Source organism: Mixophyes fleayi, chromosome 12, assembly GCF_038048845.1.
Source record: "Mixophyes fleayi isolate aMixFle1 chromosome 12, aMixFle1.hap1, whole genome shotgun sequence".
Lineage (NCBI taxonomy): Eukaryota > Metazoa > Chordata > Amphibia > Anura > Limnodynastidae > Mixophyes > Mixophyes fleayi.
In genome coordinates, this window is record NC_134413.1 from 38153892 (window position 1) to 38174002 (window position 20111).

General features: G+C 41.9%; 1 protein-coding gene across 1 annotated transcript in view; it reads left to right on the forward strand.

The window, feature by feature from the left end:
* AQR (aquarius intron-binding spliceosomal factor) overlaps window positions 1-20111 on the forward strand; it is an 89818-nt gene that overhangs the window by 14939 nt on the left and 54768 nt on the right. Inside the window, exons 7-16 of the mRNA XM_075192720.1 lie at window positions 3511-3579; window positions 3685-3785; window positions 4148-4224; window positions 4915-4979; window positions 6485-6601; window positions 6679-6792; window positions 11974-12077; window positions 15775-15877; window positions 17154-17274; window positions 19469-19610. Of these exons, the coding sequence (XP_075048821.1) occupies window positions 3511-3579; window positions 3685-3785; window positions 4148-4224; window positions 4915-4979; window positions 6485-6601; window positions 6679-6792; window positions 11974-12077; window positions 15775-15877; window positions 17154-17274; window positions 19469-19610 (1013 nt within the window). The remainder of the gene's footprint in view (window positions 1-3510; window positions 3580-3684; window positions 3786-4147; window positions 4225-4914; window positions 4980-6484; window positions 6602-6678; window positions 6793-11973; window positions 12078-15774; window positions 15878-17153; window positions 17275-19468; window positions 19611-20111) is intronic.

Here is a 20111-nt window from a genome sequence, read left to right on the forward strand (position 1 = left end):
CTATACATTTACACTACACTGCATAAAACAAACTATTTTCATACACTTCTGTTACACAACATTTGCAATTTCCATTAGCCTTCCAAGAATAACCTTTGCCAAAACCACAAATGCTTCCATGACAAAACTTCACTAACTCCATTTTATCTGATCTCGGACAATTCCACTCAAATAACCTAACAAAACTCTATTACAACATTAAACCAACACAGAACCACACAGCAACCATCTTCCATTGCAACACTCCTTTTACAACTACATTTTTCCTGCTAGCCAGGTTCTAATATAAATGGCCTCTCCAGGCCCCTTATATAAACCACCATTCCATTCCAGAAGTTCGGCCATGTATGTCCTCCCAGGTAGAAAAACATCCAGCAGGTGAGCTTCACTTCCCTTGTTACATGAGATCAAAAACCTTTCTTGTGGGCGGAGTTTACCTTTCCACAAGAAACAGACCACAGCCTTTCACATGTTAATCTGACCAACTGCTCAAATCTTGTTTCTCTGGTATTCAAGTTTCATATTAACATGTGGAGGAAGGGATGGTATGTGCACAGTCACTGTGCTCATTCAAATATTGCTGAATTCATATATATATTATGAAATGAATATAAAATAATAGATTATTTATATACTCTTCAACAAGGCTAGTATGTGCAGCCAGTTTCCATCACCAGCATGACTAGTTGAAACTGGAGTTTGAACTAGATTTGGACTGAACTTTGGCCCACTTTCTTTTTTCATGACTCTGCAATGACTCAATTGCTACATCTCCTGTACCTTATAACTCTCTATTCAACACTTCCACTCATTCCCACACATGGCTCCCCACATCATTACTCCATACTACAAGCCCAAGCTTGTCCCCTCCATCAGCTTTCGCCTCCCCCCCCCCCTCCCCCCCTGCACATATCACCCTGTCCCCCGGGCATCCAATCCAGCCAACATTCCTCCCACTTTCCCTTGTCCTGCTCACTCTGGAATGTAAGATCTGTCTGCAATAAGCTCACTCCTATTCAAGACCTCTTCCTCTTCTATTCCTTTGGTCTCCTGACCCATACTGAAACCATGGATCTCCTCCTCTGATACTGCTTCCCCTGCTGTACTCTCCTTCTCCCATACTCCCTGTTCTGGGGACCACCAAGGAGAGGTGGTGTAGGTGTCCTACTATCTCCTAGCTACACCTTCAATGTTATCCCCTGTGAACCCTTCCTCTCCTTCCCCTCTTATGAAGTTCACTAATTCCGCTTCTTTTCCCCCTCTCCACCTTTGTGTTGCTGTCATCTATCGTCCCCCTAGCCATTCCTTCAAGTTTCTTGATATATTTTCCGCATGGTTTTCCCATTTCCTTTCTTCTGATCTTTCCACTATTATTATCTGGGATTTTACTGACTCTCCTGCTGTCCCTAACTTCTAACTCTCACTTCTTCCTATGGCCTCTCCCAGTGAACAACTTCTCACTGGACCTCGTACTCTCCCATCTTTGTGACATCTCCAACTTCTCTTATTCTGTCTTCCCCCTATCTGACAGCAACCTACTTTTCTTTACCCTCTCTTTACCCCTTGCCCACCCTCCCTCACTTAGAGTAGCTCGCCCGTAGCGCCCCCTTAACAGCATTGACCCTACCTTCTGTGCTTCCTCCCTCGAACCCCTCTGCTCCCATTTCTTCCCTGTCATCCCTCATCTTCTCAGTGTCCAACAACCCCCGACGTCTTTTCGATACCATTAATTCTCTACTGTGTCCTTGTCCATAGCCTCTCGACTTTGCCACCTACTTCAAAGACAAAAATGACTATCCACAATGATATCTGTTCTCGCCAGATTCGCCTCCCTCCGCCTGTCCTCTATCACTCCCTCTGCCACCCTCTGCTCCTACCCTCCTGTAACTGTGTCTGAGATCCTCTCTCTTCCTCTTCTTCTGCAACCTGCCCTCTTGATCCTGTTCTTTCGCTCCCTCTCTCCCAGTGACTGTCGTCACCTTGCTCACCTCTTTAACCTCTCTCGCATCTAGCATCATCCCCTGGTCCTTCAAGCATGCTCTCATAGCCCCTATCCTCAACAAGTCCTTCCTTGACCCATCACCTCTCTCCAACTATTGCCCCATATCTCTGCTTCCCTTTGATTCTAAAATTCTCGAATGACTTGTCTTCAAACGTCTGACCCGCTTTCTCTCTTCCCACTCTCTTCTTGGCCCTCTCCAGTCTGGCATTTATACCCTTAACTCAACTGAAATTGCCCTCACTAAAGTAATAAATGACTTAAGCTGAACTAAGTCTAAAGTTCACTTCTCCCTTCTCAGACTCTTCGAGCTCTGTGCTGCTTTTGACACCATTGATCATTCTCTTCTCCTGAGCACCCTTCACTCCCTTGGTGTTTGCAAAACTGCTCTCTCCTGATTTGCTTCCTACCTCTCTGGCCGCTCCTTTAGTGTCTCTGCTTCCAACTCTCCCTCTCCCTTCTTCCTTTTTCTATTGGAGTCCCACAAGGCTCTGTCCTTGGCCCTCTGTTGTTCTCTCTCTACACCACCTTTCTCGTTGAACTTATTCAATAATTTTCCTCCAATACCACCTCTACGATGATGACAAATCTATCTCTCTCCTTCTCACTGGTCTTCCTGTCTCTAACCTTTCTGACCTTCAATCCATCCAGGATGCTGCAGCTAGGCTGATCTTCCTCTCCCATCACTCCTCTTCTGCTAATTCTTTGTGTAAATCCCTTCATTGGCTCCCTATCTGTTTCAGAATTCAGTTCAAGCTCCTTACTCTCACTTACTAACACTTGTCCCCCATACATTTCTGACCTTGTCTTGAGGTACAAACCCACCTGGCCACTCTACTCTGCCTCTGACCTCCACCTCAATTCATCTCTCATTATGTCCTGCCATGCTCACCTCCAAGACTTCTGCCGTGCTGCCATCAATCTTTGGAACTCCCTACCCCGCCTGGCACGACACTCCCCCAACCCACAATCCTTCAAATCTTCTCTCTAAACTTACCTTTTCAAGCTTGTCTGTACTACCACCTCCTGACCATCTTATCCGTCACCTCCTCTTCCTTCACTCCCAATCTCCATTTTCTCCCAGTTGGTCCTGTCTCTCACTACCCCTCCCTCTGAAATATAAGCTCTCACGGGCAGGGTCCTCTCTACCTATTATATCATGTCTGTCTACTGTTGGACTCCCTCCTATGTCCTGTCATGTCTTTTGCTACATTCTGTGTGAGTCCCCATTGCATTACTCACACTCATATGGGCTACTTATGTGTATTATCCCATCTATTTGTGACTTGCTTACTGTATCCAGTGCAACAGAATCTGTGGCACCTTATAAATCAATAATAATACCTGCAATTCAAGTGAATTGGATCATTGTAATTTGATTGGTAAATTGTTTTCTTTTGCATTTTGAATTAGGCTGATTTTTTTTTACATTTCATTCTTATTACACGAGTTTCTCTCCCTACGTTTTTGAGGCAGTTTATTTCCAGTGCCTGATGTGTCATTTTTTGCAGGAGGTTGATTTAATCCGTGGACAAATCCAGCAACTGATATCCTTACCCATGTGGATCTGCCTGCAGCCTGTAAGTTTATTTTCTTGTGGCTAAATTGAATTATATACAGATATGTGGAAAACCTGCACTTGACTTTATTCCCACCAGTATACTGATCACTTGTTACATTTATAGCCTCGTCTGGAACAAGAATTGACGAAAACTCAAAAGCTGAGGAAGTTCTTCAACCTAATTAAAAAGACTGATGAGAAAATGGACACACAAGCACGAGAACTGTACGTAAACATAATATTTCCCCAAAGGATGAAAAATAAGTCAAAAGATTTCAATGTTTAATGTGTATACATGTATTAAACAGTATAATTTACAGGTGTATCAAAATGAAGACTCTGTTGTGGTGCCCATGGTTGTTCCATTTTCCTGTATGTTTTTTTTCCCTCTTGTGAGACTTGTAATGTGACCAAGCAAATGCTGAATTATAGTTTGTACAGATAATGGTGAACTGCTGAAGTGTATGCACAGTATGTTTCCAGTCCCTTCATAGCTTGGAAATGTATAAGCCAATTATAATTATTGGTACAGTATCTGTGTCCTTTTTTTGAGTCTTAATTTAACTTTTCTCTCCTGGATATTGCAGAGCCACCCAGGAAAGGAAATTTTTATGGCAGCTTATACAAAAGTTCCTGTCTGTGCTCCGATCAATTCAAGCAACAGGTAATTCTTAACACTTGTAAAACATGTCCGGTGCTTACTGTACAGAATATATAAAGGAAATATACTTTCTGTACATGCAAAAGTACATGGGTACAGGGTTTGGGTATTTTTGGACAATCCCCCTGTTTTTAGCTAGCACCTGCCATCTTCTGTCCCCCCTTCATCATATGTAAACTTTGGTGGGGGTCCACCTCCCGGGAACTTAAACTTTTCTCTGTACTGAACCACTGGTCCTACATGTCTGCACGATTATAGTAGAAGCTGCCAGCACTGCTGGTCTGTATCTGTCCTGTCAGACAGCCAGGATAGGCTTATGCAGTTTACATGGCACCAGGTTAGACTCGTCAAGACTATAGATTATATTTAATGCTGTTTTTGTTTTGTCATCTTATATGTGTGTAAAAAAGGATACATTATAGCTCTTACACCCAAGGGGGACAGTGATTTTCTTGCCATGCATTTAGTTGCATTCATTAGGTGAAGAACACTGCTGGAACTGCTTGCTCCCTATGGTAAGCACTTCTACACCCAAGTGCTGGGTGCAACTGCTGCTTGTTCTGTGGATTTGTTTACCATAGAGATCACTGATTCCTGCAGAAGCAGCCACCCATACTGCGTTTACTTTGCAGTGTTTCCTAATGTGTGAAAGGTTTGTTTGATGTTAAGATGAAATTTTCATTTATTCTGCAGGTCCTGTCTCCCTGGAGAAAATACATTACTGTGAGCGTTTTATAGAGCTCATGATTGACCTTGAGGTACGTTTTTGTTGTTATTTTTGCTTGTGGAAAATATGGGAGTCTTATGTTGTGTTGCGCAAGTATAAGTCTATTAGTATCTGAATAATTGGATTATAACCTACTTTGTGACATTCTTGAGCAGTGTTTTGGCTGAATAATGAACTTTCCAAGGAGTGCACAGTTATGATTGTATATAATGGTTTAATCTGTTGAGTCAGGATAGTTTGTCCTCATTTAGTATCAGAGATGTATACCTTCATCACAGTTTGTGCCATGTCCTGATAATGTTTAAACGTCACTCAGGTTATGGTCTAGAGTGCTACCATTTATACTTCCTTACCTTTTTTTTATTGATTTTTATTTCAAATTATAAACATTGAAATCACAACATATAAATATGATTGGTTTGTTAACAGTTTATTAAGTTTTGGGAGAAATCTGGAAAATTGTGTTGTTTTTTCCCCCTATGTAATGCACAAAAGAAAAAATATTTATTTCCATGTTGTAGGAAAAGACTTATCTGTCCTGAGAAATAATAGATTGAAAACAATGTCACTTGGTTAGTTTATTACCGGTGTATCTGATGCAGCACAAATTAAAACTGGTATGTTAGTTACTATTTAATGTTCCACCGGGGATGAAGAGGATAGAACTAGGTTTAAATATTAATCATACACAATTATTGTTACATATTTTAAAACAATAATCTAAGATATCACTGCACTTTAACTTGGGGGAAGCAGGTAAACAAATCTTTCCTGGTTTCAAAATTGGGGTGTGACTTTACATGAAAGGAACTAGCAATAAATGCAAATCTTAAGACTGGGAGAAAATCATGTGACCAAGACAATCAGCTGTATGAGCGCAAGCTTGCATGTTGGATTTCTGACTAAAGCCTGGGCAGTCGGGAACAGGGTGTTTTAAATGCTAATCATTTAAATGAATGTGTCTGTTTTAAAGGCAGCTTGGTTATGGACTGACTAGGTGGACTGAATTAACATTGGACTTTTTTGTTTGTTTTGTTTTTTTTTTTTTAATTTATTCTCTTTATAAAGCATTGCAAACCTTGGAGAGCTCACTCCTCCACAAATTTTAGGTCTATGAGCCTATGTTATTGTTTTGTCTTCTTTTTAATGTGTCTAATCTTTAGTGCTGTGGTCTTTCTCTAACACACCTTTAATCACAAAAACACATTGTATACTGGGGTCATGAGTTCGATTCCTGACCATGACCTTATCTGTGTGGAGTTTGTATGTTCTCCCTGTGTTTGCGTGGGTTTCCTCCGGGTGTTCTGGTTTCCTCCCACATTCCAAAAACATACTAGTAGGTTAATTGGCTGCTATCAAATTGACCTTAGTCTCTCTCTCGGTCTGTTGTGTGTGTATGTTAGGGAATTTAGACTGTAAGCTCCAATGGGGCAGGGACTGATGTGAGTGAGTTCTCTGTACAGCGCTGCGGAATTAGTAACGCTAAATAAATAGCTGATGATGATTGTGTAAATGAATTCCTGTTCCATCCCCCAGGCTTTACTTCCCACACGTCGCTGGTTTAACACTGTGCAGGATGACTCTCATCTTGTAGTTCATTGCTATTTATCCAGTCTCTACCAGCGAGAGCAAGAAGGACACTTGTTTTCTCAGGTATGTTGTTGTTTTCTCAGGGATGTTGGGTTATAGTTTAAATCCTACATCCTCACTAACTGTGTGTCTCTCAATAGCTCCTGGACATGTTAAAATTTTACACTGGCTTTGAAATCAATGACCAGACTGGGAATGCCCTCACAGAAAATGAGATGACCACGATTCACTATGATCGCATCACTTCTCTACAGGTACGTCTGAATTTTCAATTGGATAATCTGACGTACGTCCCTGGGATGTATTTTGTAGCATCAATAATCTAGGTCTATTAATGCCTTAACTAAAAATTAAGCTTTGAAATAACACATCCGCCGCCATAGCATTGAGAATAATAGTGATGAATCTTATTTGTACGCAACTATATCTCACAACCGTGACGGTCATTGATGGCCCTTGTGTGCAGCAATAGGGTCAGGAACTATCTCATTCAGTTCCTGGCCAAACGGTCTTTGCAAACGGCGTTCAGTTTGTATGGTGACATGGCGGTGCTGGGGCGCTTCTGCACTTTAACCGGAAATCTCACTAGATTGTAAACTCTTATGAGCGGGACTCCCCTTACCTTTTGTTGTTTTGTGTTTACCTTGCGTTGTTTCTGTTTTCTGCATGCTCTCTTTCTCTTTCATCCAGTCTGGGGGACACTGCTTACCATGGGTTGTGGAGGGAGCTTGGGGGAGTTGGCACCTAACTAGTTAAGTTTTAGTACTGCAGACAGACCCCTCCCCTCTACAATCCCCCTGGACTCTTCAGTTTTTTTCAGGTGCCCTGGAGTTGGGCAGCGTTTTTTATAGCTAGTGTAATCTTAAAAAAATGTATTTCTTTCTTTTACTTTTTATTATCCTTCTTACTGGTGACAGTGCTGGAGTGTGTTCTATGAGAGAGAACACACTCACAGCCAGCAGCGCAGGCATTCTCCTGTCAGATGGGAGCCAGAGGCTCTCACTGACAGGGAAACTTTCTGAAAGGGTGCCTAAACTGAGGAGTGACAAGCGGTCTCATGGACCGCTGCACTCCTCCAGCCTCCCCGATAACCGGCGCTGCCATGACAGGCATAGAGTGCCGGTTATCGGATCTGCAAGTAGCGGCGGCCATCTTGGATTTCGGGCCAGCAGCGCTACGGAGAAGAGGGGGAAGGGGGCTATACCACGGTTCCCCCCTCATGCATAGGAGGAGGGCGCCGGGTATGTCGCTGCGGAGACCTCTATAAAGGGGTCTCCACTACCTGTCACGCTCCATTTTTTTCTTTTTTTCAACGATTGGAGCTATTGAAGGGGGGGGGAGCTAATACATAGAGTTCCCCCCTCCTTCCACAGAGAGATGGTATATCCCAGTCTTCTGGCGCCAAAGGAAGCCCGGGAAGAGAGATCAGAGCTGAGGGAGCAGACACTGGACAGACTGCCGTGGACTTCTCTCCTTTATGGCCCTGGGCTAAGTATTGCCTTTAAACACACATATTGTTTATTTTCTGTGGAAAAAAAAGTAGGCTGTAAGGTTTACATTATAGTCTCCTGCTTGCCTACAAAACAATTGGTGTTTAATTATTGCAAGTACAACTTTTATTATACAGATTAGTTGTTTCTTGTTATACAATTTGTTTTCTGCATACATATCTCTCTCTATTCTCTCTGTTACACAGCTAGATTAACCCTTTAATCTGTGTGTTTGGTGTGCCTTCCTTTATAAAAAATGACAGATAAGGGAAAGGGCCCTATTGCAAAATATTTTACTTGCTCAAAATGTCAAGTTAAATTACCGTGTGGGCAGGGGGACCCTAAATTGGCCCTCTGTTCTGCCTGTGATGCAGGGGCTTCCACTGTGCGGACTCATCAGCCCACAGCCCCTCTGACGGAGGAGCCGGCCTGGGTGGCCTCCCTGACAGTCGGTTTCCTCCTTAGCTCAGATGGTATTACAATCTAACCAATTGCTATCTAATATGGCTACTTCGGTGGCTTCTAGTAATAGCACTCAGCTGGGCCTCCCTGTTACCACAGGGTCTATTGGAGCGTCCTTACCAGGACCTTCCTCTTCTTTTTCTGACCAAAACGCTATCTCCACAGAAGCGACATGGTCCACAGCTTTCCTTAAAGGTTTAAATAAGCTTAACTTGTTGCTTGAGTCCCCAAATATCCCGTACGCTAAAAGGAAGAGACCTAGATCGAATAACCCTATCATGGTCCTTTCAGATTCTGAGGAATCTTCTGAGGATGAGGGGGCAGTGTATTCCGATTCTGACCAAGTTCAGTCTTCGGAACAGGAGGATAGTTCTAGAAACCAATTTGTTAATGATTTGGTTTTTGCAGTTAGACAAGCGTTAGACCTCCCAGAACCGGAGGATTCTACGCCTAGAGACAGAATTCTGTTCAAGAAAGCCAAAAGAAAGGCTTGCCGTTTTCCCCCTTCTAGGGAACTCGTAGATATTGCTGAAGCAGCATGGAAACAACCTGAGAAGAGGTTCTCAGTTCCCAAAAGATTCTCCTCCTTGTACCCCTTACAGGAGGAGGAGGTAATTCGTTGGGAAAGTATCCCAAAAGTAGATGTGCCTATTGCACGTTTAGCAAAACACACCTTACTTCCAGCTCCTGGTTCAGCGTCCCTTCCGGATGCCAATGACCGGAAGGTTGAATCCCAACTGAAGTCTATCTTTGCGGCTGCAGGTTCGTCCTTTAGACCCACATTCGCTTCAGCTTGGGTGGCTAGATCCATGGAAGTTTGGGCAGACCAGCTGGCAGAGGCCTTACATGGTTCTGAATTACTCCCCTTGGCCTTACACTTAAAAGAGGCATCGGGGTACATTTATGAGGCGGCTCAAAATTCAGCGGCTGTCTCCTCCTCTATACAGGCTGCATCCGTTTCAGCTAGAAGAACTCTATGGCTGAAATCCTGGGAAGGAGATGCAGATTCAAAAAAATCTGTTGAAATCATTCCTTTTTCAGTAGCAGGTTTATTTGGACCGGAATTAGATACCTTAATATCCCAGGCTACGGGGGGCAAGAGTACTTCCTTGCCGGTTTTCCCAGGTAGAAGCAAAAAACCCCGGTTCAGCTCCTTCCGTCAGCCCTTTCGAGGATCCTCCTTGTCCAGAGGACAGTCGTTTAGGGGTAAACAGCCAAATGCCCGAAGCTCCTCCTCTAGAGGAAGATCCTCTTTTTCGACCAGGCGCCAGGCCTCCAGGACTCAGGAGAAGCCTGCGTCCTGACGACCACTTGGTTCCCCGGGGGGAAACCCCAGTGGGAGGTCGTCTGTCTCTTTTTCTTCAACAGTGGACAGAGTCCTCCCAGGACCCCTGGATTCGAGGCATTATATCAGGGGGATACAGGATAGACCTGCTGGGTCCCAGACCCCATCGGTTCTTCGTAACCCCCCTACCCCGAGATCCATCCAGAAGACAAGCAATACAGGATTGTGTCGCTTCTTTTCTCTCTCAGAAGGTTATCTGCAGGGTTCCAGAATTCCAAAAGACACAGGGTTTTTATTCAAACCTGTTCCTTGTGAAGAAGCCGGACGGCTCCTTCCGACCCATTTTAAACCTAAAGTCACTCAATGTACACCTAAGGGTAGACAGATTTCGGATGGAATCTCTGAGGTCGGTCATAAACGGATTGGAGAAGGATCAATTTATGGCTTCCATAGACATAAAAGATGCATACCTCCACATTCCCATTTGGGAGGGCCATCAGTCCCTCCTCAGATTCACTGTAGGACCCTCCCATTATCAGTTCCGGGCCCTCCCCTTCGGCCTCTCCACAGCACCGAGGGTTTTCACAAAAGTCATGTCTGTTATGGCAGCTCGTCTGCACCTTCTGGGCATTCAGGTCGTCCCTTATCTGGACGACCTGCTCTTCAAGTCCTCCTCAGAGAGTTGTTTGCGTTATCACTTATCCCTTGCCTTGGCGATTCTCAGGAGCCACGGATGGCTCATCAACTTGAAGAAATCTCAGATGGTCCCGTGTCAGCGCATGGTTTTCTTGGGCCTCATCATGGACACCAGCCAACAAAAGGTGTTCCTGCCTGTCGAAAAGGCCACCTCAATTCAGAGTGTAACCTCCCAGGTCTTGTCCTCTCCCAGACCCTCAATCCATTTGTGCATGCGGTTGCTGGGAAAGATGGTGGCCTCCTTCGAGACCATTCCCTTTGCTCGAGCCCGCTCTCGCTGTTTTCAGTGGGATCTGTTAACAAAGTGGTCAGGATCCCACCTACGTCTGGACCTACAGAAGATCTCTCTATCCCCGAGGTCCAGGGAATCCCTCCAGTGGTGGCTGATTCAGGATCACTTAACAGTGGGCAGATCCTTCTCTCCGGGGGCGTGGATCATAGCAACGACAGACGCCAGCCTGAAAGGCGGTAATCCTTCACCTCCGGCTTCAAGGCCTTTGGTCGGTTCAGGAATCATCCCTATCCATAAATGTACACACACACACACACACACACACACACACACACACACACACACACACACACACACACACACACACACACACACACACAGTATATATGCCCCTCTCTCACACACACACACACAGCATATATGCCCCTCTCTCACACACACACACAGCATATATGCCCCACACACACACACACACACACACACTATATATGCTCCTCTCTCACACACACACACACACACACACAATCCAGTCCTAGGAAATTATACAGAGTTATGTCCTTGAACAATTCTTGTCTATATGTTTTTGTTAGATATTCTTCCGAGTAATGATCACTTAATTTTACTCCGCTCTTTTTCTTGACCCAATTTCACCTTAATCAGGTCCTTATCGCTTTCATCTGACCTGCATCCTCTCATCCTTAGGAGACGGCCTTGCACCCATTTGGCATTTGGTGACTGCTCTATTGTTACTTGTTGGTTACCTCTTCCTTTAGGCAATCAGACTGTTAGCTACAGAAACAGCATGGCAATAAAAGCCATTATTGCTTGTTGAATCTGCTTTGCATTTGCTAGTAAGTAAGCTGTTAGATATAGGCCTCCATCACAGAGTTTTGTGCAGTTACCATGGCTCCCAATGCTGCCTAGGTGATATGTTTCTGTGGTACAGTTACGTGTGAAAAGCATGGGACCTTTATACATTCCCCCTAGTGATTTTTAATCTCCACTAGGTGCCTTCAGCAGATGTCCTCATTGGGTGCTAGATCCTTAATAATTTTATAGCAATCTCTTGTTTTTTTAGATATGTTCAAAATCTGTTACCACCCTAGGATTTTAGGATTGGTGTCCATTTCCTTGTCTTGTAGTTTGTTCGCTCCATTTCATGACTGGAAGAGTTACTTCAATGAATTCATATTAACTCCTGGTCTAACACTGTTAGGCTTTACTGAAACTGGAGTTTTTAGTCCTAACTTTCACATTTCTGTCCCCTTAGAGAGCAGCTTTTGCACACTTCCCAGAACTCTACAATTTTGCTCTTTCCAATGTGGCAGCTGTAGATACTCGGGAATCACTGTTGAAGTGTTTTGGACCACTGTGGTAAGTAGATAAAGGCAGTGCACTTCATTTAACTCATTATCTCTGTTTTCAGCCTTATTTGCTTTCAGTTCCTTTTTTTGTTTCTCATTTCTAAATTACACATACATATATGTGGTCAATATTGGCTGATACAATTAACGGTACCCATGTTAATTTATGCAAAGCTTCAGAAAGGCGGTGGGTTGTTTGACATATTTTGGCTATGTATGCTTTCTATAAATTCTGCCCTTTAGAGCTTTGTTTTTATCCTTCATATGCAGTCTTTAATTCAAATATTTGTTATTCTATTAATTGAGTGCCGGAGTTTTTATTTATGAGAACATGCACAATACATGTCGTATCGATTAAGCCATTTCCTGTTATTTTTATGTTTCATATTAGATTTACTGGTCCAATGCTTATTCTGTTCTGGTTAATTCCTCCTGTATAATAGCACATTTTACCCTGTCTTCGATTCATTTCTTGGGCATTCTGTTAGCAACCTCCTGTACAGATGTGCAAGATGGCCAAGTGGTCTGCATACATATGAAGTTCATTGTAGAACTTTGTATATGTTATGCATGAAGTTCATTGTAGTTCACTCATATGACTTCCTTCGACGTTTTGTGTACACGGCAGACAACGCTATGTTTATCCATGTAGGGAGGAATATTTTAAAGCCATAAGGAGTCCGTAGTGTTTGTTTAAAGCCGTGGGCGCAGAGTTGATGACACCAAGACTGAATTTGTGGGGAACAGGGAAAAATGTTGTATTGTTTTATATTATAATCTTTGAAGGAGAGCTTTAGTGACACTAGGAGGGGAAAAGTGATGAGTGTTTTGGACATATTGCGTTTGAGGTAGTGTTAGGACATCCAGAGTGAGAAGGCAGAGAGGCAGTTGGACACATAGGATAAGATTGAAGGAGAGAGGTCAGTGGAGGAGAGGTAGATTTGAGTGTCATCTGCATAGAGTTGGTAATGGAGACCAAAGGAGTGTATGAGTTCACAGAGAGAGGTGGAGAGCATGAGTCAAAACATAGAAACACTGAAGAAGTGATCAGAGAAGTAGGAGATGAACCAGAAGAGGGCAGTGCTGCGAGGGCAAGGGAGTGGATGATGTTGAGGGAAAGAAGGTGGTTGACTATGTCCGAAGTGTCTGAGAGGTCAAGCAGTTTGAGCAGTGAGATTTGACCCCTTCAACTTAGCCATGAGTAAGTCACTTTGCAATCAAGCTTCTGCCCATACCAGAGAAGGCGAGAGAAAAGGTGGATTAAGCAGTTGTAGACAAGCCATTCAAGTGGTTTGGAAACAAAGGGGAGCAGAGAGTTGTAGCGATAGCTGGAGAGAGAGGTAGGGTCAAGAGATGGTTTCTTGAGAATAGAAGAGATGAGAGCATGTTTGAAGATGTAAGGGAAAATACCAGTGAAGAGGGACAGGTTGAAGAGGTGAGTTAAGTGCTGAAAAGCATTAGGGGAGAGGGAATGAAGAAGTTGGGAGGGAACAGGGTCGAGGGGACAGGTTGAGGGGGAGGAGGGTAGCTAGGTGAGTGGAGAAAGAGTGGGTGAGGCTGAGAAGAGCATAAGGTCAAGGCTGTTTTAGTGGTCGTTATGTATGTACAGGTTTTGGTGCATTGGGGGAGCAGGGGACAAGGGGAGGTTATAGGAGATCATGGTCTGAGAGTGGGAAGGCTGAAATAGCTGGAGATGTCGCAGAGATGGAAGTGAACATTGCAATGCGTGGGCGATATGGAAAGGGAGGGTTCAAGGTGGATGTCACTAAAGGTGCATTCAGGAGGCAGGGCACCTATTCCACCACCTCGGCGGTCACTAGGATGGGAAGTGTGGGTGAAGGAGAGACCCCGATAGGTCCAGCAGGGAACGTGTTGTCAGAGAGAGTGATCCAGGTTTCAGAAACTGCAATGAGACTTAATGAGTTAGAGGGGAATAAGCTGTGGATGATGAGAGTTTGTTGCAGACTGATCTAGTGTTCAAAAGTGCACAGCATAAGGGTAGATGGGTAAGAGAAGGGATGAGAATGGGGTTGCAGGAGATAGAGGTATGTGGTCGGTGGGAAGTTTTGTGGCAGAAGTAGGAATGTGTGCTGATTGTGGGTTTGGTGTATGGGGATAGAGATGCATTTGACAACACAATCTTCCTGACACGAGCATTACATCTGTGTGCTCTTTTAATCCTACTCCATTCACTGTCTGCAACTACTTACTTACCTCCACGCTGCCCTGTCACATGCAGCCCTGTCCTCACTAACATAATCACATGACGTTACTTGTCAGTGCCTCCCAGCATACTCCTCTGCTGCTGTAAACTTGCCAGTAATCTGGTTAAAGATTGATACATATGGTTCTCACACCCTAGTCAAACACAATTTTAAAATATCTTCTTTTTTTTCTAATTTCTAACACATCTTCTATTTAGGATCTGTGGTTATGGTTTTGTGACTGCTTTTATGCCATAGTGCTTTTGTAGTTGCAAAGTGACTGATTTTCGGCACTGTCATTTGTGTAGTCCTAACATTAATTTTACACATTTAGATTTGTGTGTTTTTCATTAAATTTAAAGCATGATATTTAAAATGTTTTGCCAGGAATTGAGAAACCCTAACCAGGAAATTGAAATAAAGCGAACGCATTACAAAACACTTACCCACATTCATATTTCTGCATCCTGTGAGTGACACATAACCGACTCGATATCATAAAATATCTGAATACCATACTGTCACAGTATCTTGGTGTTTTTTTTAAGTTAGCAATCAACCCTAGTATCCACCTGATGTTATTGTATTTCAACATATGACCTCTTTGCTCATTATAAGTTTCCAAATTTCCCACAAGATTTGCTAATATAAAACCCAGAGAAGGAGATTAGTTGTCATCCATAGTTTTGTCTTTTCCCCCTGGTTAAAAATAATGGTTCACTTACAGCTTGAATCCATGCACTGTCTGCAATTCATTCATCAAGCCATCCTAGTATGCATAGAAGTGGGTTCTCATCAAATTACCATGAATATAGAATTAATATCCAGCAAATCAATTCATGTGCCCAGTTTCTTTGGCGCTTGGGTCATCTATAAATCATACGAATGAAGTATCCAGTGTCTAGGTGACATTTAAGCATTCCTTATATGAGTGTTCATCCCCCTGTCTGTGGTGTAATGTGTTCCGTGAAGAACAAATATTTAGCTTATTTTATTGCCATAATTCAAATAAACTTTGAATGTGTTTTCTAATTTATAGTCACACTGCCCATCTGATTTTATATCCATATTACCAATTGCCATTTTTCTCTTTCTTGTAGCTTCTCCTTCCTAAATATATATAATACAAGAACAATACTTAAAGCAGAAATTAGACCTTTTCTGGAGGTGGAATATTGAAAAGTAGTTCCCGTATTAAACTCGATAATTGAGGGAATGTTTTCCCTAAATTGGTGCACCTGAAGCATACCGGAGTTGAATAAAGTCTATATAAAATAAATGTTAAGGAACATTCAATATAATGTAACCCTCTATATAATTTATAAGTTTATTCATAGTTCCAGCCTTTATAAAGAGTGAGCACTGTATTCTACTTTTTAGTTGTATGTATCCACCTGTTTCATGTGTGTGCCAAGTCTTTTTCTATGTAATTAATGAATAGTTCGTTCTTGAACATTTGTCTGTCATCAAATTGATATACATATTTTCTTTTTTGCTTTGCAGTTCCAACACACTCCATCAGGTGGCCTCATACCTCTGCTTATTGCCGGCTTTGGCCGAAGGAGAGGAAACTAAATATGACAAAGAATTTCTGTTGGAGTTACTGGTAAACATTGTGCTTTACTTGTTCTTTTATGTCTTTTCTGTTGCTTTCCTGTTTAAGTGACATTTTAAAATTTGAGTTTCAATGTTTAAAGCCATCAGTTCTATTCCATAGTGTGTCAGTTATCTACTGCACAGTGTATGTATGTGATCTTACGAATGCCCCTGCACCGGAAATGAAAGCTCAATCCTTGTTAAAAGTTTAGCTTTAACCTATTTTGGCAAGTGCATCTATTTGTAAATATTCACAAAATAGTTTAGATCAACTATTAAGTCAGACATGATCCTTTATCAAGTTGTCTGTTTTAGTAACCATCTGTTGTCTAACGCCATTGCAATATAGATTTTCAATAACTTTGATGTGCAACTGTGAATTAAAAATTTATAACACTGAGGGGGTATCTTTACTAAACTACGGCTTTGAAATAGTGGCGATGTTGCCTATAGCAACCAATCAGATTCTAGTTATTTAGTACATTCTACAAAATGACAGCTAGAATGTGATTGGCTGCTATAGGAAACATCTCCACTTTTTAGAACCTGTAGTTTAGTAAATATACCTGAGTCAAAGGCATGATGCAAGAAGGCCTGCTGCTTTATACTGATCATGCCTCTATTACCTACTAATATGCTTTATTGTTTAGACTGAGTAGCATTTATGCTATCCCTTATATATTGTAAGGGATATAACTTATACTGAGTAGACGAGTGATAGCACCTTGCCATGTCTTTTGCTACATTCTGTGTGAGTCCCTACAGTTTATTACTCACATTCATGTATACTTCTTAGGTATAACTATATCACTGTATTTCATCTTGCTTGCTCACTGTATTAGTTATGTGTCATCTGTAATTATAAGATTGTCCAGCGATATGGTGTCTGACGCTCTATAAATAATAACAACAACACCTAATAGGTCACTACTTGGCAATAATACACAGTACAATATTATTCTAGTAACGTTACTCATGTGTTATAATATATGATATTGTATTATATTATAGTATGTATTATATTACAGTATATTCCTGTAACCACAAGTGTATTCGTTTTCCAGTGGAAAAGTCATTGATATTTGGAACTCTTTTTTATTTTTGATATTTTTTTCTCCGCTTGAAGTGTCTCAGAACCGAGTCTATCACTACAAAGACTAGTAATTGTAATTCCTTGTTTTTCAGCATTATAGTGTAACAATGTCTAGGTGTTGTTGCTTTGCAGACGTTCTGTTTGTACAGTGCACCCACATGAACCATGCTTACATTGTCTTCCCACTGTGCAGGTGTCCCGTCATGAGCGGCGTATCTCTCAGATCCAGCAGCTGAACCAGATGCCCTTGTATCCCACAGAGAAGATCATTTGGGATGAGAACATTGTGCCCACAGAGTACTATTCTGGGGAAGGTGAGGCTATAAACTGATATTTGAGCCTCGTTTTGATCACCCTAATAATATCATGAAACCCACCATTACAACTCAACCTTTGAAATGTAATCTTGTTTCTCCCGTGGTTCTCGGGAACAGCTTATATGGATGCGATTTTAACTCTTTCAAGTCCTAGAAGCAATACATTCATGTATTAAATATACAAAGTGGGGCCAAAACATTTCAACACAATGCTCACAGATGATAGTGAGAAATCTGCAGCCACTGCATTCCCACTCTTCACTGCCTTTTGATAATAGAGGAATTTGGACTTCAAATGTTTAATTGTGTTAGATGGTAATAGCCCTTACAGATTCAATTTCCAGAATAACGCGGTCTGCACACTATTATTGTCACTACGGTAATAGCTGCACATTATTACCATTACTACGGTAATTTCATTACTGAGTTTTCCTTGCAGCTCTGTGTGCCATGAGTAAAAAGCTACGTTCATATTAGAGTAGTAACGGTAATAATGCGTGGCCTGCGTTGTTCTAAAGAACAAATTTAATCTGCCCCTTGGATTGTATAGTCCTTGTCTCTATAGGGCCTGATTTGTATGTCAGTTAAGTAAAAAGGAGGTTTATCATTTTATTTCTAGTGCCTTCTATGGGTGGGAACTTAGTCCCATCATGTCTGTATACCACTATATGCTTCAACGAAATACATTAAGTAGAAAATATATTTTCCCTATAATTTCCTACCATTTAGTTTACCACTAGCCAAGTAAAGATATATGGGATTCGAGCACCAAAAAAAGGGCATTTCTTGCTTTGAAGAAATGTTTTTTTAATTTTTTTTATGGCTGGTGTAAAGTCTGATCTAGTTCAGCATTATAAGGGTGCACAGGGACAGTGGGTATGCCCTAATCCTCAGAACTTGGGTGAGAGGAATGCTAGTCACTGCAGGGAGTGCACTTTCCCCAGCAGAAACACTGGTCATCACAGGGTTCGGGGAAGATTTGTTCCTGTTTGTTACCCATCTATGATACTGCAGAAAAGCCGCAAGATAGTCCAGATTATAGGCTGCTAAATTGTGGTCTTCAGTTTGAGCCTGTCCAGATAAGGGGGATATTATTTATCATCTGTAGCCACTAAATATCATGGCCACTGACGCCATGATCTTCATGTACACATGCAGAGCACAGATTCCAATCCCATAGTGCACTTTAGGCAGGCAGGTGTTCAGAGCCTAGATGAGGACAGGATGATAAGAGCTGTCATTCTCTGGAAGAAGGAAAAGTTTTGAGGAGTACCTCCAAGCCCTCTGTTTCACAAGGACCATGCTATTGACCTCTGTCCTCAGCAATGGCAGACCAGTGAAAGGCCCACTTGTATGCTGGGTCCATGGGTACCCAGGACAAAAAGAAATGGCAATGTCGTGAGGAGTCCAAAGGATATCTTGTTAGATGACCAGGACTTGATCTTCCTCCTAATTAGAGCACACATTGACTGCATAGTTATCTATATAATGTGCGATAAGGAACATGCTGCCCTCTGCAGCCACAGTAGCAGACCAGAACATGGCCAGGACCCCTAATATCGCCACCCTGCCATAATCACCTGTAGTGATGATTCTAATTTTTTTTAATTATTATTGTTATTATTGCATGATATGGATCATCTGTACCCTTCCTAGCTTTCATAGCAGAATACTAAAAAAAATTATGACGAGAGGTGTTATATGGGGGGTAGGTGTTTTTAATTTCTTTTTTTACTACCTTGCCTCCTAGGGCTGGTGAATTAACCCTATTGTCTACATACCCCTCTGTGATTCTGAAGGAGAATTAACTATTCTATTGAATGTAACAGGCTGTCACTGTACCATACTGTATAATGTGAAACTATATTAGTTTTATACAAATATTAGTGGTTTTATTTATTAAATATCATTACTACTACTATATGTGCATATTAGCTACCATTTTAGGTGATCTTGCCCCTTTAAAATTGTCGTAAGAAAACATTTGGGGATAAATGTATCAAGCTGCGAGTTTCTAGCGGTTTTGAAAAGTGGAGATGTTGCCTATAGCAACCAATCAGATTTTAGCTGTCATTTTGTAGAATGTACTAAATGAATGATAACTGTGCATGCTTTCAGTTCATTGGTTGACTGAGAGTCTTTTTTGCTTTAGGGTTAGGTTTTATTGTTGATCTCTGGTTCTCTTTATCAGGGTGCCTGGCACTGCCAAAGCTAAACTTACAGTTCCTCACTCTCCATGATTACCTTCTTCGCAACTTCAACCTCTTCCGACTAGAGTCTACATATGAGATTCGGCAGGACATAGAAGACATTGTGTGCCGGATGAAACCCTGGTAAGCAACGTGTTGAAGCTTGTTCCTCATCCTGGACATGTATTGTGCTGTCTGCCTGTTTAACCTCAGAGGAATGACACGAAAGTCACAGTGCCCGGTCAGTCTTTATAAGGAAAGGGTGATTTAACAACATCGCATATGCCAAACATACATTTGAGCTGCAGATCCTTATTGTTATTATCCCTGTTACATTTATTTATATGGTTACACATACATGGAACAATTAAATAGAGCTGTGGCTTGGTGCCTATGTATACAGTATAGTACAAAATGTGTCTAGTACTGTGATTATGAGGGATTACAAACAGGATTGGAACCACAAAGTGTTCTTCCACCAGAGCTAGTACTGCAGAGATGTGCATACAACATTCACTCCCAAGGTGCTTGCTTAATTATTTATTTTGTAATCACATTTGTCACGTCTTTTTATATTTATATATATATATATATATATATATATATATGATAAAGGGAGGGAGATTTAGATATAGCCATGTAGAG